This window comes from Temnothorax longispinosus, chromosome 2, assembly GCF_030848805.1.
Source record: "Temnothorax longispinosus isolate EJ_2023e chromosome 2, Tlon_JGU_v1, whole genome shotgun sequence".
Taxonomy (NCBI): domain Eukaryota; kingdom Metazoa; phylum Arthropoda; class Insecta; order Hymenoptera; family Formicidae; genus Temnothorax; species Temnothorax longispinosus.
The window spans coordinates 4418369-4444733 of NC_092359.1; the positions used below are offsets into that span (position 1 = coordinate 4418369).

General features: G+C 33.0%; 4 protein-coding genes across 8 annotated transcripts in view; 1 reads left to right on the forward strand and 3 right to left on the reverse strand.

Annotated features, from left to right (window-relative positions):
* Nucleotides 1–372: 372 nt before the first annotated feature.
* On the reverse strand, nucleotides 373–6282 carry LOC139808848 (fatty acyl-CoA reductase 1-like). The gene is made up of 9 exons (XM_071771302.1): nucleotides 5972–6282; nucleotides 5383–5631; nucleotides 4734–4879; nucleotides 4431–4540; nucleotides 3787–3979; nucleotides 2555–2794; nucleotides 1898–2074; nucleotides 1713–1793; nucleotides 373–1277 (listed from the first exon to the last, which is right to left on the reverse strand). The coding sequence occupies exons 1-9, from the start codon at nucleotides 6173–6175 to the stop codon at nucleotides 1187–1189; spliced, it is 1491 nt and encodes a 496-aa protein (XP_071627403.1). The 5' UTR covers nucleotides 6176–6282; the 3' UTR covers nucleotides 373–1186.
* A 284-nt stretch (nucleotides 6283–6566) lies between these two features.
* Nucleotides 6567–11601, reverse strand: LOC139808856 (cytochrome b-c1 complex subunit Rieske, mitochondrial). The gene is made up of 4 exons (XM_071771323.1): nucleotides 11463–11601; nucleotides 10926–11069; nucleotides 10342–10519; nucleotides 6567–9714 (listed from the first exon to the last, which is right to left on the reverse strand). The coding sequence occupies exons 1-4, from the start codon at nucleotides 11551–11553 to the stop codon at nucleotides 9423–9425; spliced, it is 705 nt and encodes a 234-aa protein (XP_071627424.1). The 5' UTR covers nucleotides 11554–11601; the 3' UTR covers nucleotides 6567–9422.
* Nucleotides 11536–17522, reverse strand: LOC139808846 (vanin-like protein 1). 4 transcript variants are annotated; one of them, XM_071771296.1, is made up of 8 exons: nucleotides 17379–17522; nucleotides 14853–14939; nucleotides 14582–14716; nucleotides 14315–14461; nucleotides 14080–14243; nucleotides 13791–14005; nucleotides 13610–13714; nucleotides 11536–13527 (listed from the first exon to the last, which is right to left on the reverse strand). In XM_071771296.1, exons 2-8 carry the CDS (start codon nucleotides 14910–14912, stop codon nucleotides 12761–12763), a joined length of 1593 nt encoding a protein of 530 aa, XP_071627397.1. In that variant the 5' UTR covers nucleotides 14913–14939; nucleotides 17379–17522; the 3' UTR covers nucleotides 11536–12760. The 4 variants fall into 4 exon arrangements, with proteins under 4 accessions (XP_071627397.1, XP_071627401.1, XP_071627399.1 ...); XM_071771300.1 differs by lacking the exon at nucleotides 17379–17522 and adding an exon at nucleotides 15447–15575; XM_071771298.1 differs by lacking the exon at nucleotides 17379–17522 and adding an exon at nucleotides 15359–15509.
* A 7597-nt stretch (nucleotides 17523–25119) lies between these two features.
* Nucleotides 25120–26365, forward strand: part of Syt7 (Synaptotagmin 7) — a 165586-nt gene continuing 164340 nt past the window's right edge. For both annotated transcript variants that reach the window (XM_071771306.1, XM_071771308.1), the window contains exon 1: nucleotides 25120–25742. The gene's annotated coding sequence lies outside the window, so the exon portion shown is untranslated. The remainder of the gene's footprint in view (nucleotides 25743–26365) is intronic.

Below are 26365 nucleotides of genomic sequence, written 5' to 3' on the forward strand. Positions count from 1 at the left end.
GCTTGCAACATTGTTAATAAAACAATTAATACAATCGCATGAAAGTATAAAAAAAATTTCTTTCTTTTGTATATTAGACAATAGGTATCCTTATCTGAACATAAAGAAAAAAGCAATTATGTAAACAAGCAATAATGTTCCTAAGAGAAGTCACATGACTGTATTTTATACATGATGTCAATAGAAAGTTAAACTTTACAAAAAATGAAAACTAAACTATTCTTTCACTCTCTCTCTCTTCATATATTACTTTATTATATTCTAAAGATTTATTTTGTGCATTTTATATTTATGTGTCTTGATTTACTACATAATTAAACATATAACGTAAGAATATCTAAAAAAGATTTATTTACACGTTGTACATTTCTTACAAATACATGGTAAATATTGAATATAGTGGCTTCCCGTCTAATTCCTTTGAAATTTTCAAATTTTAAAGAAATTTGTCGCTTATTATAATTAATATACTTAAAATATCACGATGTCGGTAAGTAAGGAAATGATCATTGAAATAATAATTTATGGATTATAATATTTCGCTTCTGTATACTCTGTATTTATGATTTCTACTATTCTCTGCTCTAACAAAGATTATAATTTAAAAATATATAATTATGTGGAACATAATATGATCTAATTAAAATAAGAAACGAAATACTATACATATACTCAATATTTATAAATATTAATATATTAATGAATATAATATTATTACATTGTTATTATAAATAGAATATTGTAATGTTATTAAAATGATTTACATTGAGGTTTATATATAACAACTCATATTTTCTAATAACAGTAATAACTAAATATTATTACCAGTTGAATTTTTCATTATATTTTCACTATATTGATCTATCTTTTTGCGTATACATAATGCATATACAGATATAGGGATATATGTATATCTTTAAAGCATAAAGAAAAGCTATTGAAATAGGATGTTTACATTCATGAAACATTTAAAAAGAAAAGTCTCTTGCAAAGATATTTTATTTGTTTTTAACTATATCCCCAAAATAACACATAAAAAATGAAATTTCTTTCTACCATTTGGAAGAAGAATTATATACTTAAGGAAGGTTTTAAAATCGTATAAAGCAAAAATAAAGACTACACTTGCATAACGTTCTCTGTTAAAATTTTCAAAAAGCATACGCGCGTGTTGGATTAAGCAATTTTATAATATACAAGAGCAGATCCACTTATATATTATCCACAGCACTCCAATGGAGATGATAGCTCTCACCATTATGACAAACAGATACACTCTAAAATAATAGAATAAATATATTGATATATTTATACATATCTTAATTATTTCGATTAAACAGTAAATTATGCCTCTTAAAGAGTAAATTACGAAAAATCTGTTTCGTGACATCAGAGACAAAAAATGACACGCTGAGAAATCTTGCATGCTATTTTTATAAATAAAGAAATATTCAGATAAAAAAAAGCACTTCAGATTGCAGAAGCATACTTATAAAATTGTACGAAAACTATTCTTTTTCCATGACAATTAATAAACAAGCTTATATGCAGGTGCATGATTAGGTTTCGTATTATATTCATTTTATGGCTTTAACATTTTACTCCAACTATTTCACTACATCTTACCTATAATAACTGGTTTATGTCACACAAATAAAAATTCTTATATTTAAATTAAAAAATGTTGGTTTATAGTATACTTTTACTAATACCTTTTCTTATGCGCTCTGGCTGCACCCAATCGATTCATGTCTTCGTGAAGAAGAAATTTTTTGGCACCAATTGCACAATTTCTTTATATAGAATCGTAAAACATTTATTGTAAATTACATTTATTTTAAATATATTTAGATATTTAGAATCAGAAACATAAAATTTAGAAACATAAAATACTTACATAAAATACTCTTTAATATTGAAATCGGAATAATCGAAGGAAAACACATCTCTGTTGTCAGGTGGTATTGAGGATGTTAAAGCCAAGCTATTTGTATTGCTGAATTTCCAATTATTACATACGAAATATCCCACAACACGACTAACCACATACAGATTTCTCTGCAGCCGTACTACACTAATTTACACATTATTTATTAATCCAAAACGGTTCAGTTAAAACAAATCTTCAACTATACCACTAAATCTATAGATTGAGAATCCTCAATAAAACAAGCAAAAAAATTCCAAATAAACTTTTCAAGAACCAATCAACATCGCAGAAAAGGGTCAATAATACATTCGATTTGATTTAACACAGCATTTTTAAAAGTGGAAAAAAATAGAAGTATAAATAGATATAATAAATTTATATAATTGTATATAAAAATTTTTTCTAGACAAAAATGTTGTTTATATGTAGAGAAAAGAGATGAATAAACAAATAAAGAGAAAGGTAGAGACATAGAAAGAATATAGATAAAGTATTCAAAAATAATTTAAGATAAAAAAAAGTATACTATTTCAATTTGCGAAGTATCTAAATGTTATCAATTTTATCTAATGTAGGAATAATTTGCTTTTGCTGAACTAGTTAAATTTTTAATTTAAGACTTACATAGGTCGACGTCCAGAGAAATTTAAAATCATATCTATTAACGTAGCTGGCAAGATATGCAATAACATCGTCGATAAGTAGAACAGAGTAAAATTATCAATATATGTTACGGCAGGAATCCAGACAGTTCCTTCCAAAGGCACTTCATCTACAACCTCAAAACAAATTAATCCAATACTTTGATAGGTCATGGGTTTCTGACTTGTACAATTTGAGACAAAAATGGAACCTGCTGAAAAGCTAAAAGTAAATAAGAATAAAGTTAATTAATAAATAAAATGTAAACAATAACAGGTTAATAATAATTTACACAAAGTTACGTAAGATCTAAACTAAATCAACCCAGACAGCATCATGTCCAAAATCGGACATAAGACGTCTTTTAGTCATCATTTCGAAAGACGTCTAAAAGATGTCTTTTAGATGACTTATGTCCCGATTTTGGACATGCGTGCTGTCTGGGAAGTTTCAAAAACGAGACGAAATTTTGAATTGTGCGATATTCAAAATATTATTAACAAATTTCAATTTAACATGTTTCGACAAATTATTGAATTTTGTATTTAAAAAATACAAATATATAATAAAATTTTTATTAAATTATTTAAAAAATTCTAAATTTTATTTTATACTAAAAAAGTCATAGATAGAGGACGATGAGTAAAATAAACCGATTTCTGACTAAAAAATGGATGCCTAAACACGATTGTAACACTTTTATCCATCTAAACCCATGAGAAAGTGATCAAAATTGGCGTCAATTAAAGGGGTTAAAATAAGTTATTTTTAATAGTGATTCGATTAGTAACGATTTTATTCCAATTTTACCCATCGTCCTTTATTTGATATTAAAACAATAGATATTTAAGGTGCAATTATTTTGAGAAAAAGCAAAAAAAACATAATGAACATACGGATAACAAGAATCTAAACAGAAGTAAAAATTATTACGAATATTGAGTAAAGGTTATATAGTATATCTTAAAAAATAATGTAGTGTGAATAATTGCATAAAAGCTGAACCTATCTGCACCGAAAGGCTCCGAACCCGCGTGACAAACATATTCCTCTTTAAATGTAACAAAATAGATTAAAGAGATAACATCCATACGATCATGTTGTAAACATAGGTTATAAATAGTTCCAAAAAAAGAAAAAAAAACTGTTGCGTTCACAAATTAATACAGTTACAAACGCATGCATATGTTATACATGTTAATTAATAGTCATACGTGGTAACTCCAATCTTCCAAGATACGACTAATATTGCTTTGATGACAATGTCCACTGGTACTATATCTTCAATAGCATCTTTATTACCATACACTACTCGTATTATTCCTTTTCCGGCACCAATACTAAGTCCCATTGGACCATTGATATTATCTACCCACCCTGGAAATGGTTCTTCCAGCGATGGATACACTAAAATATGATAAATATTTGTCTATTGTTGTTATATTATTACTTAAACCTTAATATTATTAAATTATTACTTGTCCACAAATTATTAACCGAAATAAAGAAGAAGGAAAAAGGTGTAAAATCCTACAAAATATTTTTAGATTCTATCTAATCTATATAATCTAACTCAATCTAATGTAATTTGTCGCACATTGTTTCAGACAGTTTAACTAATTATTCAATAACTATAGAAAATTTTGCAAAATGGTACATGACATTTCCTTTTAAAGCAATCCACCTTCACACTACGGCTATGTCAAAAATTGCCGGACACCCTGTATTCCATTAAATATTTTATTTTAAAATACTGTAACACAAAATAATGGATACAAATATTTAGCAATACACAATAAGGCGTCAAAACAAAAATGTAGTTCAAATACGTATTGTTAAGAAAAATAAGGCTACGTACCCATGGAAGGTCTTACAATCGCGCAAGGAAAGGAGAAAGAATAATCCTGTATTACACTTTCCGCAAGGTTCTTCGAAAAAATATACGTGTTTGGAACGTAATCCAAACATCTATACATAATTTCAAATGTACACAAAATTAAAAATTTGGATATTATTTTATTAGAAGTACGATGAATAAAAGAATATAGTTTTTAAAACACAAATACATAACAATAATAATATAAAATAATGGTTCGAAGAAAACATCTATAATTATATAAATTTTATAAACACGATTATTAGTTTTTAACTTATTACTTACTTAGCTGTAAAAATATTTAAAGTATGTTCATCCAATGACTCCGCGATCTCTATCATTTTCCGCCAATCAGCTATAGGTGGGTACACTTTTTCTTCAATGAATGAATTATTCACGTGTGTGAACGCTGTACTGACATACACTAATACCTTTAATAAAAAAGAGGATTTTTTTTTAATTTCTTGCAGTTTATAAAAATTTGCATAATAACAAGATATATTTAATTTATACTATAGATACTCATATACATCATGATATTTTAATCATGTCCACACTCTTCCTTTATTCTGTTTAAATTGTTAGGGGATGCTGGAGCCGTCTGTTTTACCGGCGTTTTTTGTCGGCACGTAGCGTCGTATTAATTTGACAGAATTAAAAATCTTTCTCCAGAATTGCAGTACATACATTAATGATTCGGGGGAACTCCGATTTTATATAGAAAACGAAAACAGGTAAAACAGACGGCTCCAGCATCCCCTTAAATTTAAAAATACGCCATAATAAATATTTAGGAGAAAATTTATGAGATAAGTAACGTTGTGTGTAAAACATTACGTAAAATGTATCACGTAGTGCAATAAATTACGTGAAATTATTCATGAATACAAATGCGCGATCTCTCTGTTACTCTGTTTGAGCGAAAATTACTTACTTTTAAATTCTTCATACTTTGAGCTAAAATACAAATGTCTCTTGTTGCTCTAGTGTTGGAAAGTATAGCATGTTTTAAACTTTCATTGAATCTCACACTTGCCGCTCCATGTATTACTATTGTCACTCTTTCAATCAACATTTGTCTGTCCGCATCCGACAAACCTAATCCCTTCTCTCTGATATCGCCAGAAATCGAAATTAACTTCTCGAAAATAGAAATTTGTTCTTCGCGCAGTCTTTCATATAACTTATAAAATAAAAAAACGTTTTTGTTAGAATAATTACAATAATTTCTAATTCTACATTTTGAATAAATTTATAATATATAAGGACAAAATGTGTACTTAATGGCATTCACAACATTTTACTCTAAATGCATTCCAATTTTTTATTACATACTATTCACAAAATGTTTATGTCCAAAATAGCATTCTTTAATAATGACGTTACAATAGCCCTTAGAAAAAAGTTCTTTTTACTATACATTTTAAGTGCTATATTAAGTGATGTAACATCTTAAAAATCTAAAAATCTCTTAAAGAATTGTGCGTTATTACAAAAATTTTCTCTTTCTATATCTATCTTACCGGTAAGTTTAATATTTCTTTGAGCCTTTCTTTGATAGTAAATCCCTTTTTTGGACGTATCAGTAAGAATATTTCACGAACATCTGGACAAGATCGCAATACTTTTTCGATAAACACTTTACCCAGATATCCTGTCGCGCCTGTCAACAATATACTTTGTCCAGCGTAAAATGCAGGAATCGACTTAGCCGGATCAATTGTCATCTTGATTATTTTTAAAATAAAGCTAATATGAGCAGTACAACTTATACAATAGCAACGTAACGCAAAGTGAAGATATTGAAACACTTCGAATCGCTTTTACGTCGACAGAAAAATGCAGGTAAAGTTTAAATAAATTTTAATGACTATTTATACAACATGATAAAAGCGGGAAATAATATGCAGTGTGAGTTGAAAGAGCAAACGTTATATAAGGTAATATAGGGCAACGGGGAATAGCCCCGACATTATTGAAATTCAAGTTATATTTATTTGCAGTACATACTGTTCTTGAAATTTTATATATAGTTAGATTTTAAATATAATTAAACATAAATAGAATTAGAATAGGGGGGGGGGGGAATTAGAATACAATAGGAAATTAAATACAGAGAGAGGAGAGAGAAAGAGTAACTATTTATATATACATGATTAGTATTTATGTATTACTACATACTTACGTACGAATTGAATTATAATCATTTTATATTTAAAACTATTTGTTCTACAGGAAACAGGAAATGACGTGCAAGAAATAATGGAAGGTTGAAAGAGCAAGCATTCAATATGTGCAATAATATGCGTTTATTTCGCAATATGGCAGTGATATAAAAATATATTACAATGTATCTTATATTGGATTAGATTAAAGATGTATAATGCAATATATATTACTTTGCATTTCTTAGATGAAAGATATAATGTAATTTATTTTACAGTTTAAACATTCCATTAAATTAAATATGTAATGCAATTATTTATATTTATTACTTTTAAACAAAACTAACGTGAATAGTAAAACTATACTTTAATAATCTAGCAATGTAAAACGTAGGAATCGTTATCTCCTTTGTTATATGTACTAATAGAGTGAATAGAAAAATGTAGAGACCAAATAAATTATTTAAGATCGACTACTACTTACGTAAGAATTGAATTTATATTGTCTTATGGTCAATAAAATCTATGGAACTATCTGCGCTTTGAAAAACACGAAATGATATGCAGAATAACGTTAAAAGATCAAACATACGATACATGCAATAATATACATACTGCTTCATAACATGGCAGTAGAGATACAATGTGAATATAAATTATATTTGATGTTTCCTTTTATATTTTTATGTCACTGCATTTTTTATAACTAATCTGCGCGCAGCGCATACTGTTTATAAAAATTAAAATATAATATTATAATGTTAGATACCTACAGAAAGACAGATAGGGGAGACCGGGAGTAAATACTGTAAATAGCCCACATTTCTGAATTTCTTGCCTTTATGATACCGGGATTTAGTTACCCAGTAGCGTAGGGTAACAAATATATGTGTGTAATATATACAAATTTGATACTTGATACAGGTTTCAATTATCATCTTTTCCGTTACCGTTCACATTTGCGGCACCAAATTCACGTATAAATTTTTAACGGAGCACATGAGAAGTACACGAAGAGTTTAATTAGCGACAAGGGGAATGTTATGACACATCCACTGTGTTTTCTTCAAATATGTACGGCTATATATTAACTCGTGCTAGAACTGTGGTAGACTGTACAGACTGTGCGTTCGACAGCCATGGCGCTAGCCTTAATTATTGGCCAATAAAAGAGACGGGGGTGCAAGTAAAAAAATTTTAGTGAAAAAGGGGATCAAATTGCAGCTCGTTTTAAAGATCTAGTAAAAAAAGAAAATTTTTTATGAAAACCGCAGATGGCTAAACCCCCCTATCAAAAGTTATGCGGAGTCAAAGTTCTAAAAAGATCTTTTGTACCTCGATTTTTCACTTACGCTAAGAAATATAGAAAAACGCATTTTACGGTAAAATTCCTCTTAAGAGTAATCAAGGGCGTTCTTTATATTTTACTTTTGAGGCTCCTAAAAAAGAGGTTCTCAGGGGGGGGGGAGACCCCTCGATTCTTCAAAGTAAACGTATTGGTGAAAGATTTTATATTTTTTCACTGTTTAGTGCATTTTCATGTGCATTTGCGCAAGAAAAAGGAGGGTGCCTCTTTTGCACTCCTCCACGATCAATTATACAGTCAGAATTAAAAAAGTTTTTACTTCAACTTTAGGAGAACTTAATTAGCCGTCGGGCTACTATCATTTGTACCTATACGTTTGCTTGGTCACTCCATTACATGTTAAAATTTCAAAGTTGAAAATGGTGGATTCAAAATAACGGATCAAATTTTTTAAAAATTATTCAAATCATGGAAATGGGTATATGTGTAGATTTTTGTAGTCATTAATTTTGTTCTCAAGTGATAGATCACAAAAACCTAAACGAACTCACTTTCACGATTAGAATAATTTTTTTTTAATTTTAGTAACAAATAATTGGAGATGTATGACTGATGGACACTGCGATAAATAATGTTTCGTCTACTTTTTTTCAAGAAAAATCTTTCCTATCTGGGACTTCTGTTGGCAATCCACACGCCCGGTTACCATTCGTGATCTGTAGTTTTGCCACTTTTGGCGCCGCGCCCTACCCACCAGATAGCTCTCTTACTATATTATCATATATGATAACTCATGTGATAAATCCTGTTTTATCTTTGTTTATACATTTCTGATGATAAAACAGTCGAATCTTTAAAGCTTTATGGCTTATGCCAAATGGCATCTGAAAAGCACGTTTAATTTTTAATAAGATATACCTAGGTAGTAGGTACAGCAACTCACAATAAAGTCAAAATAATTTCAAAATGACTGAAAATGACGATTTTTGGTCATTTCACCATCATTTTACCATCATTTTAACGTTATTTTGACTTTCTGTTCTACCTGGGTATATATTAATAAAAAAACTATGGATAATATTAAACTCTCGCTCTAGATAGTAGAAAATTTATTGCGACATCTAAGAATGTTTACGTTATTTACATACTGGACACGTGCCGCGTAAAAAAGCGATACGATAATCGATCAACCAAAAAGTTGTATCATCTGTAGGATGAAGAAGGAAGTTAATTGTTTTCTAGAAGATAAACTTTTAAAGTTACAAGACTTTTTTTTAAATCATGATAGGTTATGACATTATTTTAAAACCAAGACATTATTTTAATCTTAATACATTATTGGAAGACAATATATATAATGAAATTCCATTATATATATTGTTCAATCAAGGAATTTGCAAGCGGAAGTATAGAAATTTGTCCTGCAATATATGTACATTATATTCTTTTCGGTGATCTCATTTAATATGCTTCAATAGGTTTCGATCCGGAAGAAACGCATCGTTATCCGATAACAATACTATTGTCATTTACGAATGTGTACTCGGGTATCTCCAGATTGGTCGACGCCGGGCCTTTCCGCACGCGGCCGGCCGCGTCGAAGTGCGAGCCGTGACACGGACAAAAGAAACCGCCCCGTATGATACCGGCGTTCGGAATCGGCACGCATCCTAAATGCGTGCAGATACCCAATACAATTAGCCACTCCGACCTTTTCGCCCTGTCATCGTCTGTTTCCGGATCGCGCAGCTCTGACAGGTTCACCGCCCTCTCCTGCTCTATGATCGACTGTGGCCTGGAAAATTAATCTAATTAGCGATCGGATGTTATCGGACGTTATTATCAGTATCAAATAATTCGCTGAAATTTGTTTTAAAGTCCTTCAAAAAGTATTTTGTTTGGAGACTTCATTATTTCTTTCAATCGCTATCCCAGCGAGAAATGACCCATCGAATTCCACCGAATCGATGGGTCATTTCTCGCTGGGATAACGTTATAACTTATGCATTGTCAACCGCGTTGCACTCTGCTCAAAGCCCCTTTTTACTTTCATTATCGAGAGTCCCTTATTGTTATTTATCCATTTATTGATATTATTTTTGTATTACACGTTTATATTCTATTCTGTAAAGCACAGGATAAAACAAAGCCCTAAACAAGAATGACTGTATTTTCTATTTAAATTAGTAAAAAGGATTGAAATTTTACAAGGTTCGAGCGCGGCAATTAAACTTTTAAATAATTAAAAATCATGAAAAGGGAAATTAGTTTTATGTTTATTTCGCAGACACAGGCATTCAGCAACGATTCAGCGACTAGACCACTTGTGATAGTGGATTGTGTGTGTATGTTGGTGCGTGTCAGTTTTATCCTGCTTTCCCTTAATTATTAAGTTTTTTTTATTAATTATTGGTTCTCTTACCGATGGTATATAAAAACGGGTTTGCCGCGCCACTTAACGATTAATACTTTTCCCTCTGGTATATCGTTTAATTTAACTTCCAATTGAGCCTCCGCCAAAATATCTCGCGAGGGCGATAAGAAGAATACATAATGCAATAAGTGAGCTTTAAAGCCGTACAATCCGGCAACGCAACCAACTGAAAATATTGTATTCAATTTGTATATATGTCTAATTTTCCTAGTGAAAAAATATCTTTTATTTTCTCAAAAATTTTCATATTTTAGATTTGTGAAAAAATATGTAAAATTTCTCAGATACTTTTAGAAATAATTGGATAAAGATTTCCGGATTATTTCACAATCTGTATGTTTCTGATAAATTGTGCGATCTTTCTCATATTTCTTCAGATTTTTATACAGATATTGGGAAATTCTAATTAATAATATGAAAAAAAATTCTGAGACATTTTTCTACCAGGGAATAGCTAAAAATTCTACAGAAATCTTCTATTATTATCGTAGGAGGCATATTTTGATAATGTTTTGGAAATAACAATAAATAATACAAAAATGTGATGTAATAAAATTTTTTGGAATTATTACCAAAAGAGACAACGCTTCTCAACGCTCTTCGTTCGTCGGCGTTTTTCGTAGCTGTTCCAGCATCTTTTAAGGGTTTTCGTCGATATTCGTCAAAATTGGGTTTTGGTATGTCAGTATATGCGAATCTGCGCAATTTCTTAAAGTCTGAATTGAGATAACGCGGAAATAATTATGTACAATGGCATTAGTATGAAAAACAGATAGACATAATTATCACATCATTCATTATTAACATTCTGTCATCACATTTGTGAATATCATTGTGGAATAATTATTGATTTATTGCAAATATATTATTAATTGTAGACCAACTGTATAAATTATGACTAATGAATAACCATAAACTAATTAAGATCAATCGAGGGATTCATAATATACATATATTAATACAAGAATCTCGCGAGGAAGATATGCTTTGTGCATTTTTTATCGGAGTAATAGGCTTCTTCGAATATAATTTAGGAGTAATTATTTAGATTTAAAATTTTTCTCAAGATAAATTACATAAAAGATTTTATTTTTTATATAGATACTTACAGTTAATTTGGTATAATTGTAGCAAGAATGAGAAGCGTTTATCGTAATTTGCAACGAAAACGTTGAGTACGTGTTTTCTTGGAAAAAACATTTTTATTAATAATAAAACGTATTTCTAAATACATTTATTATTATGTCGTTATAAAATATTTGGCGCACACATTTAACACGTCTGAACTAGTCTGAAGTTTAACAAAATTCATACGTTTTCTCACTTCAATTGTCAATATCACTAATAGGCGATTTTCTGGGGTCGATTGTGTATCTCGAAATGAGGTAAAAATTACATGGTATAGCTGAGTACAGCAACCAAACTGTACTAAAACCGCGATTCTGTAAAATGTAAACTCATTATGCAGTATCGTTATCGTTATGTTGCGCGTACGTTGCAGATATACTATATGGTAAAAAAGCTGCGCAACGATAATATAACGATACTGCATAACGAGTTACAGAATCGTGGCTTTGGTACAGTTTGGTACACTTCGGTTGCTATACCAGAGTCACGCCAAAAATAGCCTATTAGTGATAACAGAATAAGCTCCGCCCCTACCAATAGCAACCTTGGTATATATACCAAACAATCGCCAAAAATCGCCTAATCAATCACATTTGTAACAATTATATTTTAAATTATTTTTAAATAGTTTAATATAAACATAGTAATAATTTTGTAATTATTAACAATAATTCAAAGATTAGCACATTTAGCACAATAGAATTCTAGTACATTTGTAGGTATATGATTCTATCAAAAATATATATTGTGCATTTTTATGTACATATATAATATGTTTAACCAAATTATCTATATTTACAGATGTCGCAAGCTGCGAATTGGCAAGAAAAAGTGCTGATTCAAATTTAATTTTTGATCGAGGGGGAATTTACAACCCAAAATTTTGTACACCATTGCCGTAAGTACTGCCGAACCAATGCCGAATAAAATTCGAACACTGACTTGGCAATGCTATGCAATGCCTCCTGCATTGCCACTGTCACCATTCATTATTACCACTGCCCAACCACAGACGACAATGCCGTCAAATATTATAAGCCACTGCTTACTTTTTTTTAGTCCACTGCCAAATTTTTGTACACCAATTTCCCCTTACTTTTGATTTAATTCTCTATTTCTTGATATTGAGAAGTAAAAAACTTAGCCAAGTAGAATTATTTCTCAATTAAGTAAAAAGTACGTGATTTCTCGTAAGTATGCCACATATAAATATATGTACGTAGACTATATCTAAACGTAGATAAAAGTATGAACAATGTTGCATATATAAATATACAAATTACAATCTTGAAAACAAAATCAGTAATAACGTTACGAAATAATTAATGGTGTAAAAGGATATTTTACTTGCATTGTTCTTTTTAAAGTTCCTCGAGTATATTCCAAATGTTACTAAATTGTTTGTATTGTTATTTAGGAACATGTTAACGTGCACATGATCGTCGTGAGTGTGTTCATTAAATGTCCAATTTTCAAGCGGAAGTAAATCCTGATTTAACGTAGACGGCATAATTAAATTGTTCTTATAATCGTGGAACGTTGCCGCAATTTCAATACTGCTAAATACCATTTCTGATTCTTGCACGGAACCGCATGATGAGACCGAGTTGTTCGAGCATTGAATTATGCCGCATGCACGTACGTAAGCTTCAACGACGGAATAATGACGAATACCATTAAAAACCACTAAACGGTATTTAGTACTTAGATCTATTTTCGCAATTTCTACTTTAAACTCGCAGCAGAAACCATTGTGACAGACAGTTTCCGTGGCATTTCCTTCCAGGGAAAGCGTTTGAAAGACTCGAATATTGTCGTGTTTTAAAAATAATGTATCATTATCTATCATTGTGTTGTCTTCCTGCTTTTTCAGTAATTGTATATTCTTTTCATGATAATGTGGCCAAGCTTTCTGATCTTCATCCTTTGAAAAATCATGATAGTTTTTATCATACCTAGTTCTGTCCTTTATTTTGGGTACTTGAAATATCAATACTTCCTCGTGTGTAATTGCAGGCATTATTGCTTTACCGACTCCTTTACGACCTGTATGAAATGTTATTTCGTATATATATTCGCACAGTAGAAGGCTCTAATTATATAATATTTAAAATGTAATTTTACACACCTAAGTAAATTCCACTGCCAGCATTACCAAAGCCAGGTCTATTATAGCCTGAAGCTAAAAGATTTACGTTTTCAGCAAATGACCATCCTGCTTGCGTTTGTACAGCTAGAATAATAATAAATAATATTCGTATAAATTTTTTGATAAAAAAGGGGAAAAGGTTTTACCACATTTCGTTTACCTGTTAAGAATGGTGTCTCAGAAAACCACGCTGTAGGGTATACAATGTCAGTAACTTGATGATCTCTTGTTAATTGTATTGCGGGTTCGCGAAATAATATGTCAAAACATATGAAAGTTCCAAATTTCACTCCAAAATCAGTATAAAAACTGACTATTTCTGGTACTGCTGTCACATTAAATTGATGTTCTTCAAAAAGATTCGTCTTACGATACCTATTAATTGTAATTGGACATATATATCAAGCGAGATGTGTTGTAACAGTCATTATAACGAAGAAGCTAGATACCTGGCAATAATCTTTCCTGTACGATCGAATACAACGTTACTGTTGTAATAGAACATTTTATCTCTTGGGCAAGATAGCACGTCAGTGCAAGGTGCTTTCTCAGCGATATTGATTACCACATAGATTTCATTATCTCTTGCAGCACATGATATTTTTCTCAATGTCTGTAGATCCAAAATTTCTTTTTAGATAATTGATGTTACTAGTTTCTCACAATATAAATAATTGTACATACTTCGCTGACTTTAATAGTATTTTGACTACAAGGTATATAATTATGTGAGGCACTAGGAATGACGGTTGTCCAATCCCCCATTTTTTCTCTCTCGGGCAACCTAACTGTTGTCAAGCCGTCTTCCGGGAAAACGATTATATCAGCATTCTAAATAATATTCAAACGCTTTAAATAATTTTTATAACATAATGACAAGAACACACTAATTCGTTGACGATATAATCTGTGAAATATGTGAAACTGTTTTTTTTTTCTAAAGATACTCACATTACGACTAGTCACATTAATAAGCCTGACATAAGCGTCAGAATTTACTCTCAGAGTCTCACTGCTGTTTATTGAATATTTTGGAGGATACTCCACTACGGCTGCTACGTACGTCGGAGAGCTTGGTGTTGATCTCTATAATAAAATATGTATATGAACTTATAGAATTTATGGAATAGTTTGCTTCAGAGCGAGTGATATAATTGGATATAATTTAATATATTAAGAATTCGTATCATTACTGAACAGATAAAAGTTGCTTTATGTCTACCTGATATGATAGATGTGCACATGCTACCAATAGATAAATAATGATCCATACTTGACCCATATTTGACAATCTCAACAATTCTTCTTTCTGAAAGAAGAAAAACTCGATACACAACTTGTACAAAACCGATAGAAAATAATAAAATAACTTATATAAAAAAATTGTGACTTTAATAAATTTTCAACAGCTTCAGAAGCATAAACATAAATTCTTTTATAATTTAAAAGCAAAAATAGCTTATATTATACAATCAATTTCTCTCGTTTATATATTTTAGCAAAAAGAAAATATTTTACAGCAAATCTTAAAATATCTTAGATTTTACAACAACAAAAAATTAACTTTTGCTTGTAGCTGTTTTGTAACACTTTATACTGAGAAAAACTGAGCTTGTAACAGAGAGAACTCCAAAATATGAATATTTTTTATGTTAAAATTTTGCGTAGTGTATGAATATCTGCAAATGTCATGCTCAGTGTATTTACATATTCAGGTTATTGTCTGACCTAAAACTTTTACGATTTTATTTGCCCATGAAACTACAAGTGCTTCCATTCTGTAAGTTTCGGAGCGTTCCTTATCAACTTCTCATACCAAGTTAGTGTCAATCTCGTTAGACAAAGCTGGAAGCGTGTTCGTAAAGCAGAGATAAAAACGTGCCTCTACGCACGAATTGTAAATAGTCAATCCCACAACGGCCACAACCCACAATCGCACAATTCCCACTATCCTCAGTGACCCCAGCTGAGCTGAGTTTCCCGAGCATGCGCGTCAAATTTAGTCTCACAGTGAAGTATCTACTTCGGGAGAAAGGGTATCGTACCATCTCTCTTGTTAAATTTTTTCTAAGAATTATCTTAAACATTCAAAAATAATTGACAAGTTAGCGAGAATGTGACGCAAAGTACAAAATAATTTTAATTAACTTATTTTATTTGAGTAAAATTGATGTTTGCTTTATTCCAACACTCCTGATCTACCCCGATCATTGAAATCTATCGAATTTTTGTCTTCATAAATAACCCATATATATGTATACGCCACTGCTTTGTAATCCCTGAACTGCGCACGTGCGAAAATTCGGCAGATCCGGGAGCCCTAACAAAGGGAAACTCCGCCAACTCGCAAACTCTGATTTTAATGAAACTTTGCATACATGTAGGTGGAGTAAGGAGATAAAATTAGAAATTTTCAGTTGGTGACAAAAAACGATTTTAAGAGGTGGGACCACCTCCCATAATAGTAATTTTCGGCTTTTTTCGATACATGTTAAAAATTCGATACGGATAAAAAATGTAATAATAAAGGGAAAAGAAAGGCCTTCGTAAAACGAAGGATAAGTAGTCTAAATATTGGAGTGTATCTGAGAATAAATTTCGAGAGAACAAAGTTAAACTCCAACCAAATTCCGATTAATTTAATCGGCGATCTACTTATTCAGTAGTATTTCGTTAACGTACATGAACAGAGTTGACTTTTCGTTATTTGTGGCACATGGAAAAGGAGAGGACGATAAATTATCCCAGACAAACCTTTGTCAAGAACAGATTCTGCATAGTGTTTGTTAAAAATGTTGATGACAAAAAGAATGTGACACGTACAATATTGATAGAATAATATTGATAGAAATATAGTAAAGTTTGTTAACAAAATATGATGGGATCGATGGTAGAAATCACAAACAAACTTTGACGTATTTATTACACTGCAGTTTGGCGACAGAAATAGGGCAGAATCTACGTTCGACTTCGATTCCATTCGATTTCTGCCGCCAATCCACTGTCAATTATATCAGTAGATAATTCTATCGGCAAAACGAGCTTAATGCGGACACAAATCATGCCAATTCAGTAATTTTTGATCGAATTTGCTGCCAATTTACTACACCATACATCAGTTTATTTACTGAATAATTAGAAATTTTGTAAATATATAATTCTACCGGTTGAATTAATCACGCTTAGCAGTTGTAGTAATGTCCAAAAATGCGCTACGTTAGAAAATCGGATCAAAAATAATTGTGGAGCGTTAAAGTAAGCGTTGACGTAGAATTTTGACTCGCAAATGAAAAAAAGTCTCCTAATTAGCGAAAAATAATCTCCGCGCGTGATAATCTTTCGCTAATCACTAATAAACATAATTTTCTAGTATCATGGAATTTAGAACGGCGCATGCTTATGCATTCCATCATGGTGGCTTAATTAGAAAACGATTGGCTGAAAAAAGTTAGAAAGTAGTTAGCATATAACAGCATAATAGCATCTCTCCCGGACGACGTTTTGTTAGCACAATTTAATAAAGCATTCCCGGGCTCGCATTTGCATAAAACCTTCTTTCCTAATATTCCCTTACAATTAGTGGAACACGCTGATGAAGTTTGTGAGAGAAGAAGCTGCGAGACCTTAAGAACAAACTGCAAGATAGATTAGACAGAGCGACTTCAGGCAATTATTGTAACACCCGATTGTTGTAGGATGAATCCGTTGAGAAAAGAGTGATATAATTATCCGGATTAAAATTACTTACATAAGTGTAACAGCTCTACAGCCGCAACAAGTTTTCTCCGAGCGCGAGCTTAGCACGTTCTGTCAGGACGTAATGGTGCACATCTACTGGTGCACATCTGATTAGAAACTTCAGTTCAGGTTCAGGTTCCCTTCCACAATCCCGCTTCGATCGCTAGCGCGCCTGCTGACTTGATTTTTTTCCTGAAGCGTTCGCGAAACATTCCTCGGCGATTGGATCGGATTTCCCCGCGGCGCGCATACTGTGCTGCACACGTGTATCCATGTAGACTATAGACGCTATACTATATTAGCAAGAGGAAAAAATAAATTTATTTGCTATTGTATAGGTGTCGGAAAATCTAGGAGTGCCGTATATAACTTACATCAGATTCAGGATAGAATTCTACTTCATAACTGTAGGTATTACTGTGAATATTTTGATGTAGATGTGTATTGTAATATACAATATATTTCGTATTGCATTTGTAATCAAATTCTTTAAGTGTTTTTCATATTACGCGATATAAGATTATTAAAAAATAAAATTTATAAATCTAAAGTTAATTAAAAAAATATTTTAGAAAACTTGAGATACGTATATACATATATAAACATATACGTATATTAAAACACATACACATCAAAATACACGGCACATAAAGTTATGAATCAAAATCCACTATAAGAAATCCGACATGTATTATTATTATAGATCTACAAAGGAATAAATCTATAAACGTTTACAAAGAAAAGGTTTAAAGTGTTGATTCGTAAGGACCACAAGTGAAAAATAGTTTATTCATGAGTTGCACAAGTGATACAATCTGTCACATGAAGATGCGAGGGCGATTGCTCTCATCAAGAGACACGGTAGTGTCTCGTGCCAAGTATTATACACGCGAAGCGAGATCGACCGTGATTCTTTTACGCGACGCGACGATTTGCGAATATATTATTATACCTTAAAATCAAAATTTTTTATACAGTTTAAAAAATCATTGAATTTGAATCCGCAGACAATTGCATAAATAAATATTAGAACTATTCAGTTATATTATTTTAAATTCTTATTTCATTCCTCACAAATTACTATTTTTAGCATTAAAAATCGGAGACATCTTCATAACAAAACTCTTCCACTGTACTATTTTAGGTTTGAATTTTCATTTGATAAGTATGTGTACAAACAACGATAAACTCATCTAATAAGATAAGATAAGATTCATGGAAATATATAAGTAATTTTCAAACAAAGAGTTTTATACTTTAAAGCAATATCACTTTAATTTCCTACTTAGTACGTAAAAAGATAAAAATATTGATATATGTAAATTGTATCGTTTGTGATATTGTATCGGTTTTTTAATTATCCGATAATTGTTTTATTAACTGTATCTTTCTTTCTCTTTATAAAGCGGATGCATCGCAAAAAATGATTAAACCTGGTGGTTGCGTTGACTGCGTTGACAACGCAAACCGATTGTGTGTTGAGTCATTTTATAGATGTTTTTGCATAATTATCGCGAGACACTTGGATATGCGACAGATAACGGTTGCAAAATAATAAACTATTTTAGTCATATGATGTAAACATAAGATAATAGAGAGAGAGTGAGAGAGAGAGAGAGGAGAGAGAGAGAGAGAGAGAGAGAGATAGAAATAAAGAGAAGAGAAGAGTAAGAGGAGAGTGATCGAGCGAGAGAGAGAGAGAGAGAGAGAGAGAGAGAGAGAGGAGGGAGAGAGAGAGAGAGGAGAGAGAGAGAGAGAGAGAGAGAGAGAGAGAGAGAGAGAGAGAGAGAGAGAGAGAGAGGAGAGAGAGAGAGAGAGAGAGAAGAGAGAGAGAGATTAGGTATCGTTATAATACGAAAAATGTCCAACGTTACAAAGCGAAGAATCTTTGGAAAAACTCGCAATTGTGTGAAGATATCAAGCATATGTGAAAATAAAAGGAGGACATCTGAACATTTATATCTGAATCTAGAACAGTTCTTGCAAGAAAGTAAAAATACGGCAAATCATTTCCAATAAAGTTACAATCGAAAGAATTTCTCTCGATCTTTCTCTTCCTTTCTTTCGCATCGTTTATTAATTTAATGCACTTTATATAATGCACGCAGTGTTAAGCATAAGATCAAAGAAAATTTATTAACAGTTAATAAACATTTCCCGCGAACTTATAATTAGCAATGCTGATGTTACACACGTTGCATGAATATTAATTTCGGCCCGCTGGATGGTAACTCAATGTGCAGATTCCGTCATGCGGTATGTGCGTACCTCAAACACGTCTATTAGCCGCAGCGGTTCGAATCTCGGATGTGTATATGCATGCAACTCTGACTGCAAAATGTTACCCATCGTCAGTATACCGATCGTGATAAAGCCTGCTTTAGACGATTTATAATTCGTGTTATAAAATCCAAGATAAAATTCTATCTATAATTTCATGCACCGTATAAAGTTATTTTTATATGATCTATAATTGGTACCAGAATTCAAAATAGAATTTTATTTAGAATTTCATATGCCGTATAGTAAAAAAAAAACACACACATTTGAAAATTATTAGACTATAACCACGTATAAAATATACATTTAACTACAAATGTACATATTAAAATGTATGGCATATATAAATATAAATAGAATTCTACTCTGAAGTCTGACGCGAATTATAGAACGTCTAAAATGGACTTGAGAAGAGTCCGCTTCATGCGGATATAGTTTATCAAATCTAATCTTGACTTAACAAAGAGGCTAATAAAATTAGAGATCGTGTTCGTTGAATTATTGCTGTATAATATAGGGTTTTTTTTTTATTTTATTCAACTTCATGATAAGAATGATAATTTAAATCGTTCTGAAGCTTTTTCTAATAATAACGCCAATGATCATTACCAATTTATTTCGGGATACTCTTCCAATATTTAGAGCTCGTTAAAATACGAGGACGTATCATCGCGAATATTCTTGTTTAAGAAAAAAAAACCTTCGATTTTTTACCCGTACGTAAGGTAAATGGATTAATTTGATTTGCGTCACATGCATCATTCAGTATTAATAGTCCGCGCATTTGTATCTGATATTTAGCACCAAGTGTGCTCGTTTGAAGCTGACAAGTTTAATTTGCCTAATGTATAACGATATACAATGTTACAATGAATTAAAAATCGTGCAGCCGTATCCGATGTTAAATATGTGATACGAATATGAGTCAATATTCACGTCCCATTTACCCAGATTTCAAGATGTACTTGAAAAAAGGTTTCAGCCATAAAAAAATATATGTATCTATACGTTATCCATGTTGTCAATATTAATTTAACAAGTACAAAAAATACACAGTACAAGAAAAATATGCGAATTCTATCAATTTATTTCAGTGGTCATGTATCAATATGTTTCAACTAATATTTTTTTTATAAATACGAGTATAATGGATGATCCTTCAATATTTATCGCATTTATCGCACTTGTAAATAGTTGACAAATATTGATAAAATTTATTAATAATAAATAATGATTGTTTTGCTGATTCTCTTATACGACTCTCACATGATAAATATTATTGATGAAATTTATTACGTCCATAATATTAATATGAAAACATTTCTACAGTAACTCACCATTATTGTACGCTATTTGTCTTGCGCATTGATTCCCTTTCTTTTGAAAACTATTAAGAGTAATACAGATACACTCTCCAAGTCTTTTTGTATAATTGTAAGCACATATTTAAAAATATATATAAAAAAATGTGAACGATAATGCAAACAAATTTGAAAAGTAACAATAGTATACGCGCAAAAATTTATTAAGAAGCTTAAGCTTAAAAATTTATTAAAAGACTTTAGTGAATCTGAAAGTGAAGATGATTATAGAAACTTTCTACGAATAGAAGCAATATCAATCGAAAAAACGTTGCAAATGATAACCTTTGTAAAGAAACCTAAAACGGTGTTGCAATATGAAATATTGTGTAATCTAGTTATGTAATGTCTATATCGAAGATTGTCTCAATACATTGAAGAAATTTAATCGAATTGTATTTTGATTTGTATTTAAATTTGCGCAACATATTGTGTCAGAACGTTACATTGTACAGGATTGGTTCAATCTAGCTTTTACTCTTGATAAAAAGGACGCGACCATGCAGAATGGCGATTAATAAAGCACAAAAAAGTATTGTTAAAAATGCAGAAGAAGCGAAGAAAGGTATTTGATGATAGAGTCGCGTTTTTCATACATCGATATTCATTCGGAGAAAAATATCTGCGATTCGAGATTGCGATATCTCATAGTCAGTCGGAATCTGATATGTGTCTATGTTAAATTCGATTTTCCGTTTGCCAGTTTTGCTATAGTTTTGATATATAAGTCACGTTTGTTGAAAAGTTCAAGTTTTAGTAAATTACGTAATTACAGAAAGTTCCTAATAGAAAAATTCCGAATAGAATCAACGTCATTCGAAGAAATAATTTGATTAAAAGTGATTATGAAGAAATCAATAAACGTGATATAAGATATTACGCAATAATATCGATTACATTCAATGTCTATATCGAAGATTATCTTAATATATTGAAAAAAAAATCGAACCATTGATTTGATTTTAACTGTGAGTTTAGGTTTTATCAAGATTTTTATCTAGAATATATTGTGTCATTGTAGTGTAACATCGTCTATTAGTTTTAGTTTTTTACCTCTGACAAAAAGGATGACTGCGACTAAGGATAAAAAGAAGTATTTCGATGTTTGCGGCAAATCTCTCTCTATATCTCTATTGCCTGTGTTCTTTTATATTCTCTACAAAGTGAAATGGGGGATTTATCGCTCGTTCAGGATGAGACAGCGCGATCGAAATATCAGTCTTGGTCGGACCGTTAGCAAGTGGTCGAGCCCAGTTGAAGTTTCAAGATCGATCGATTCGTTGCAGCAAGCCTGTTTAATTAGTAGTGCCAAAGTGAACGCATAATCAAGTTGAGGGCTGTTAAGTGCGAATCAGACTAACCCCCATAGGTTAAATCTTGACCGAGGATTAAACGATCCCGCCTGCGACTTCCATTTACTGCCTTATTCGCGCTCGCTCTCCGTTATGCGATTAAACGAGGCTGCGGCATCCAACTTTTACTCTACGTGGGTGGTGTCGGTGCAGGAGAATTTTAAAGCAGCAATCTCGGTCTTTCGAGAATTCGTCGACAGCTTTTCTGATCGCCATACCGCTCTGGATTAGGAAAGACGAAAATAAGCTTGACACATCAACGAAATAAATATATTATTTGTTATTAATTATTTATTGTTACATTGTTTTTATTATTGTCGCGTTGTCTGTTGTTGTATTAAATATATTAATTCCTAGCAGACACAAAATATAACTGCTACGTAATACAGGAATAACACGTAATATACCTAATTAATTAATGTCGAAATTATGTAATCATCTTTTATTAATGTATATTGATATTATTATATATTGATATGTTATATTGACATCTGTCACATGGTTGCAATTTCGTATGAGCGAGAAATTAAAACTAACATCTACATTGCATGTATATAACTTACACGTTATACACAGGGTGATTCGAGACAACAATATGTCTCGCAAATGTCAGATTCCTGACTCAATTCTGAGACGGATCCTGTACCCAATCTTAGTTTTCGAGTTATAAAAAGAAGTAGTTATATAAAATGAAGTAGTTACCTTATTACGAGCCGAGTACGGGAGATAGGCAGGGGCGGCACTTAGGTGAGGCGCTTGCTGCGATCAGCTGATCGCAGCAGGCACCTCATTCCTCACCTCCGTAAGCCGTGATCATATTCGCATCGACGCGACAAGAAATTCTCGATGTACCATGCTATTATCTCTGCGAGTGAGTGAATTGCTAATGCATTACATGCAGCAGACGGTTAGTCGCGCCCGCGATAGTGAGTCGCGCCACCCCTGCCTACCTCCTATACATACCTGGCCCGTAATAAGGTAATAAGGTAACTATGGGAGCTTTCCGGCAAACGACACAAGTCGACATGTCGTTCTATCATTCTTTATTAGCAATGAGTAACAAAGACAAAACGACACTTGTGTCGACTTGTGTCGCTTGCCAGAAAGCTCCCCATTTCATTTTATAATTCGAAAGCTAAGCTTCGGAAAAAATTTTGATACAGAAAATGATCGTCTCAGAATTGAGTCAGAAATCTTACATTTGCGAGACAATAGGGTTGTTTCGAATCACCTTATATTACGTGCTATATTTCGTTATATGACGATTATGTTATACGTATATCGGTGTTTGCTTAGTTGTATTATATTTACACGTCCTATATGACGCTGTCTCTTTTACTAGGTGAAATATTTAGATAAAATATATTAAAACATTATTTATCTTCATAATTACTTTAGTAAGGTAACGTTTTACAGAAAAAATATTAATGTAATTAGTGTGCACTTGCTAATGTAATAAATTTTCACTTTTTTAATATTTATCTTAAGTTATTCTAATATATTAAAGTCTTTATAAATTCGCCTTAAATAAGAATTGTTATTCCACCTTGAGTACATAGGTCTAATGCTGGAAGCGAATACCTTATTATTCTAATGTTATATACAACTTCGATTAAAGTATGTTAAGTATCCTCTGACAAGAGTTAAGAATACGAAATTAGCGCACGGAAGAGAGAGTTAGTACCTTGTGGAAACTATTTAATAGTCAAGTATACTTGGTAGAACTGTTAAATTGAAGATCGGAATACCACTATAAGCTTCTCCATTTTCTTCTCGGGCTAACATAGCTAAACCTACGATTCAACGCTGGTATCCGTCCGTACTGCATTCAGCTAGTTTAATCCTTTCGGTAACGGCATCGTTGGAATGCGAAGTGGTTGTGAATGGCCGTGGTGTCAATCCAATAATGTGTCGATAACAGAATTGTAGTAGACCCTAAATGTCACGCTCTCATCCGAGAGTAATTATTCCGAGAGAAATAGATTACATGGGTAAATATTGTTGCAATTACATTATATGATATAATGTAACAAGATATGATAAAATATAGTAAAAAGTGACGTCTGTAAAAAAAGTTAGAATTAGTTGAATTTATTGGACGATATCTCGAGATAAAAATTTGTCAACTATTGGCAAGCTGCATCTTCTATCCTCTGGACAATAAACGAGAAAGAGTTAAAAAAACCAGTATATAGTATGCGGGATACAAAGTACTACAAAATGTGCCACTGAGAGATTTAAAAAAATCGCAAAATTCGAAAAAGAGGAATGTAAAAATGCGTATTATATTTTGGGACATGCAAATCGACGAGAGGTAAATAAAAGGCAATAAAATAATAATGCCATTTTTTTTTCTTCTCACGAGATGACCTAAAAGTACCGCCTTTGTCGACTTTGCGCGATTAAGTTTTTCGGACCCCGTTTACGGTAGAGTTTACGGCGCGTGAGTCGCTTTTGACTCGGGTGTTGTACGGAGTCGGTGGATCGGGGGCGAATAAGAGGTCGCGCGAATTTCGCGTCGACTTTTCGCTTCCGCGCTTTATGCTAGGACCGCGCCGCGCCGTTTGCAAGAGCGAAGCCTTCGGGGGCAAACAAGTCGTGTGCAAGTCGCGGGGGGTGTGGTGGTCGGGGCAGCTTTGCGAGGTGCCCGTAGTTCGGCTGGTGCGCCGACGGCCAGGTGGGGGTTGACCATGCGCGCGGGGGTGAGTGGGAACGCGAGAGGCGAGCTCGTGAAAATCCATGGTGGGGGCTTCGCAAGCCGCGAAGCAGCAGTGCGTCGCGACTCTAGCTGCCACGCGGTTGTCTATCAATCTATTCTCACTATCGGGGTACTACCTCCTTACACCCTTCTTGTAACAATCAGTGACCGGCCGTAATTCGTCACAATTCGGCACACTCTCACCCCTTTCTGCTCTTTTTCTCTCATCCTCTCTCTTTCTCTCTTTTCTCTCCCTCCCTCTCTCTTTCTTTCTCTCCCTCCTTTTCTTATTCTCTTTCTTTCTGTTACTCGCCGACCCTTTCGCTCTTTCCATCTTTCCCTTCCTCCCAATAAGCCACCCCTATCGTCTACCGCCGAACGCTTCCACCATTTGGCCCGTCGTTGTCGCTCTATCAAAGTCGCGACTCTCCTTCGACGGTTCTCCTTCTTGGTCTCCGCGTTGGTAGCGCGCGTTTATCGCGAGGACTATCTCCCGTGACTGTTGGTCTCCGTCGATCATCATGATACGCAGCGAGACATCGTGCGCCGCTTGAGTGTGTACCCCCGGAGGTGTTTGCCCGTGAAAACGTGCACCCGCGCCAAGTGAACGCTGGTGCCCCTCCATCGGCGAGCCACGGCCGGCGCGCGTTTCTCTCGCGCGGCGCATCGTACCCCATTTCCGTGTGAGTATCCGGAGTATCCCCATAATAAAACTCCCCCGTCCTTCACTTTTGCGCCGCCAGCCGCGCGCGGGGTGCGCAAGTACCCGATTCTTTTCCCCCGGGTACTCGATCTTCGATCCGAATCCGCTACCGCCGACTGAATCCGACTTGGACGTGGGTGATTGCGATGGTTCAAGGTTTCCGGCTTCAAAGCTGCGTTGTTAAAACCTGGCGGCGGAAAAATGAATCTTATTCTCCCGTGCAATTGGAGTAACCGAAACCGTTGGTACCAACTGGTCTCGGATACTCGGTGTACCTTACGGTCATTTCAGTCGTATCGAATGATCGAAAACTCATTTCGCAGTCGGTTGCGGCAAATTCGTATTCGATTGGTTTTACGAGTACCCCCGGTATTGATGCTTCAGGCTCGTCCGGCGTATTTCGATACCGAGGGTGTCGAGGGTATCGAGACCGTAGATTTTCGCGTACAGCAACGATAAATTCGACACCTGATCCTTAAAAATATACCGCTCCGAGCTCCGGTAATACGTTTATATATCACGAGAGACAAAATTTTTTGGTACACGACTTTCTTCGGGTTACGCTCGTAAATACTACAAGGAGTGATGTAGATTGTTGCATGT

What these genes read in the sequence shown, in the direction of transcription:
- LOC139808848 (XM_071771302.1), bottom strand. Translation starts at nt 6,175, where the DNA reads ATGACAATTGATCCGGCTAAGTCGATTCCTGCATTTTACGCTGGACAA. An exon ending in TGGAAGATTGGAGTTACCAC is followed by an intron (nt 2,795 to 3,786) that starts GTATGACTATTA and finishes ATTTACTTTTAG; the next exon opens with CTTTTCAGCAGGTTCCATTT. An exon ending in TTCTCTGGACGTCGACCTAT is followed by an intron (nt 2,075 to 2,554) that starts GTAAGTCTTAAA and finishes TGTGTAAATTAG; the next exon opens with TGTAGTACGGCTGCAGAGAA.
- LOC139808856 (XM_071771323.1), bottom strand. Translation starts at nt 11,553, where the DNA reads ATGTTTTTTCCAAGAAAACACGTACTCAACGTTTTCGTTGCAAATTAC. An exon ending in ACAATTATACCAAATTAACT is followed by an intron (nt 11,070 to 11,462) that starts GTAAGTATCTAT and finishes ATCTCAATTCAG; the next exon opens with ACTTTAAGAAATTGCGCAGA. An exon ending in CCCGTTTTTATATACCATCG is followed by an intron (nt 9,715 to 10,341) that starts GTAAGAGAACCA and finishes TTAATTTTCCAG; the next exon opens with GCCACAGTCGATCATAGAGC.
- LOC139808846 (XM_071771296.1), bottom strand. Translation starts at nt 14,912, where the DNA reads ATGGGTCAAGTATGGATCATTATTTATCTATTGGTAGCATGTGCACAT. An exon ending in TTAATGTGACTAGTCGTAAT is followed by an intron (nt 14,462 to 14,581) that starts GTGAGTATCTTT and finishes AATATTATTTAG; the next exon opens with AATGCTGATATAATCGTTTT. An exon ending in TGGCAGTGGAATTTACTTAG is followed by an intron (nt 13,528 to 13,609) that starts GTGTGTAAAATT and finishes CATTTCATACAG; the next exon opens with GTCGTAAAGGAGTCGGTAAA.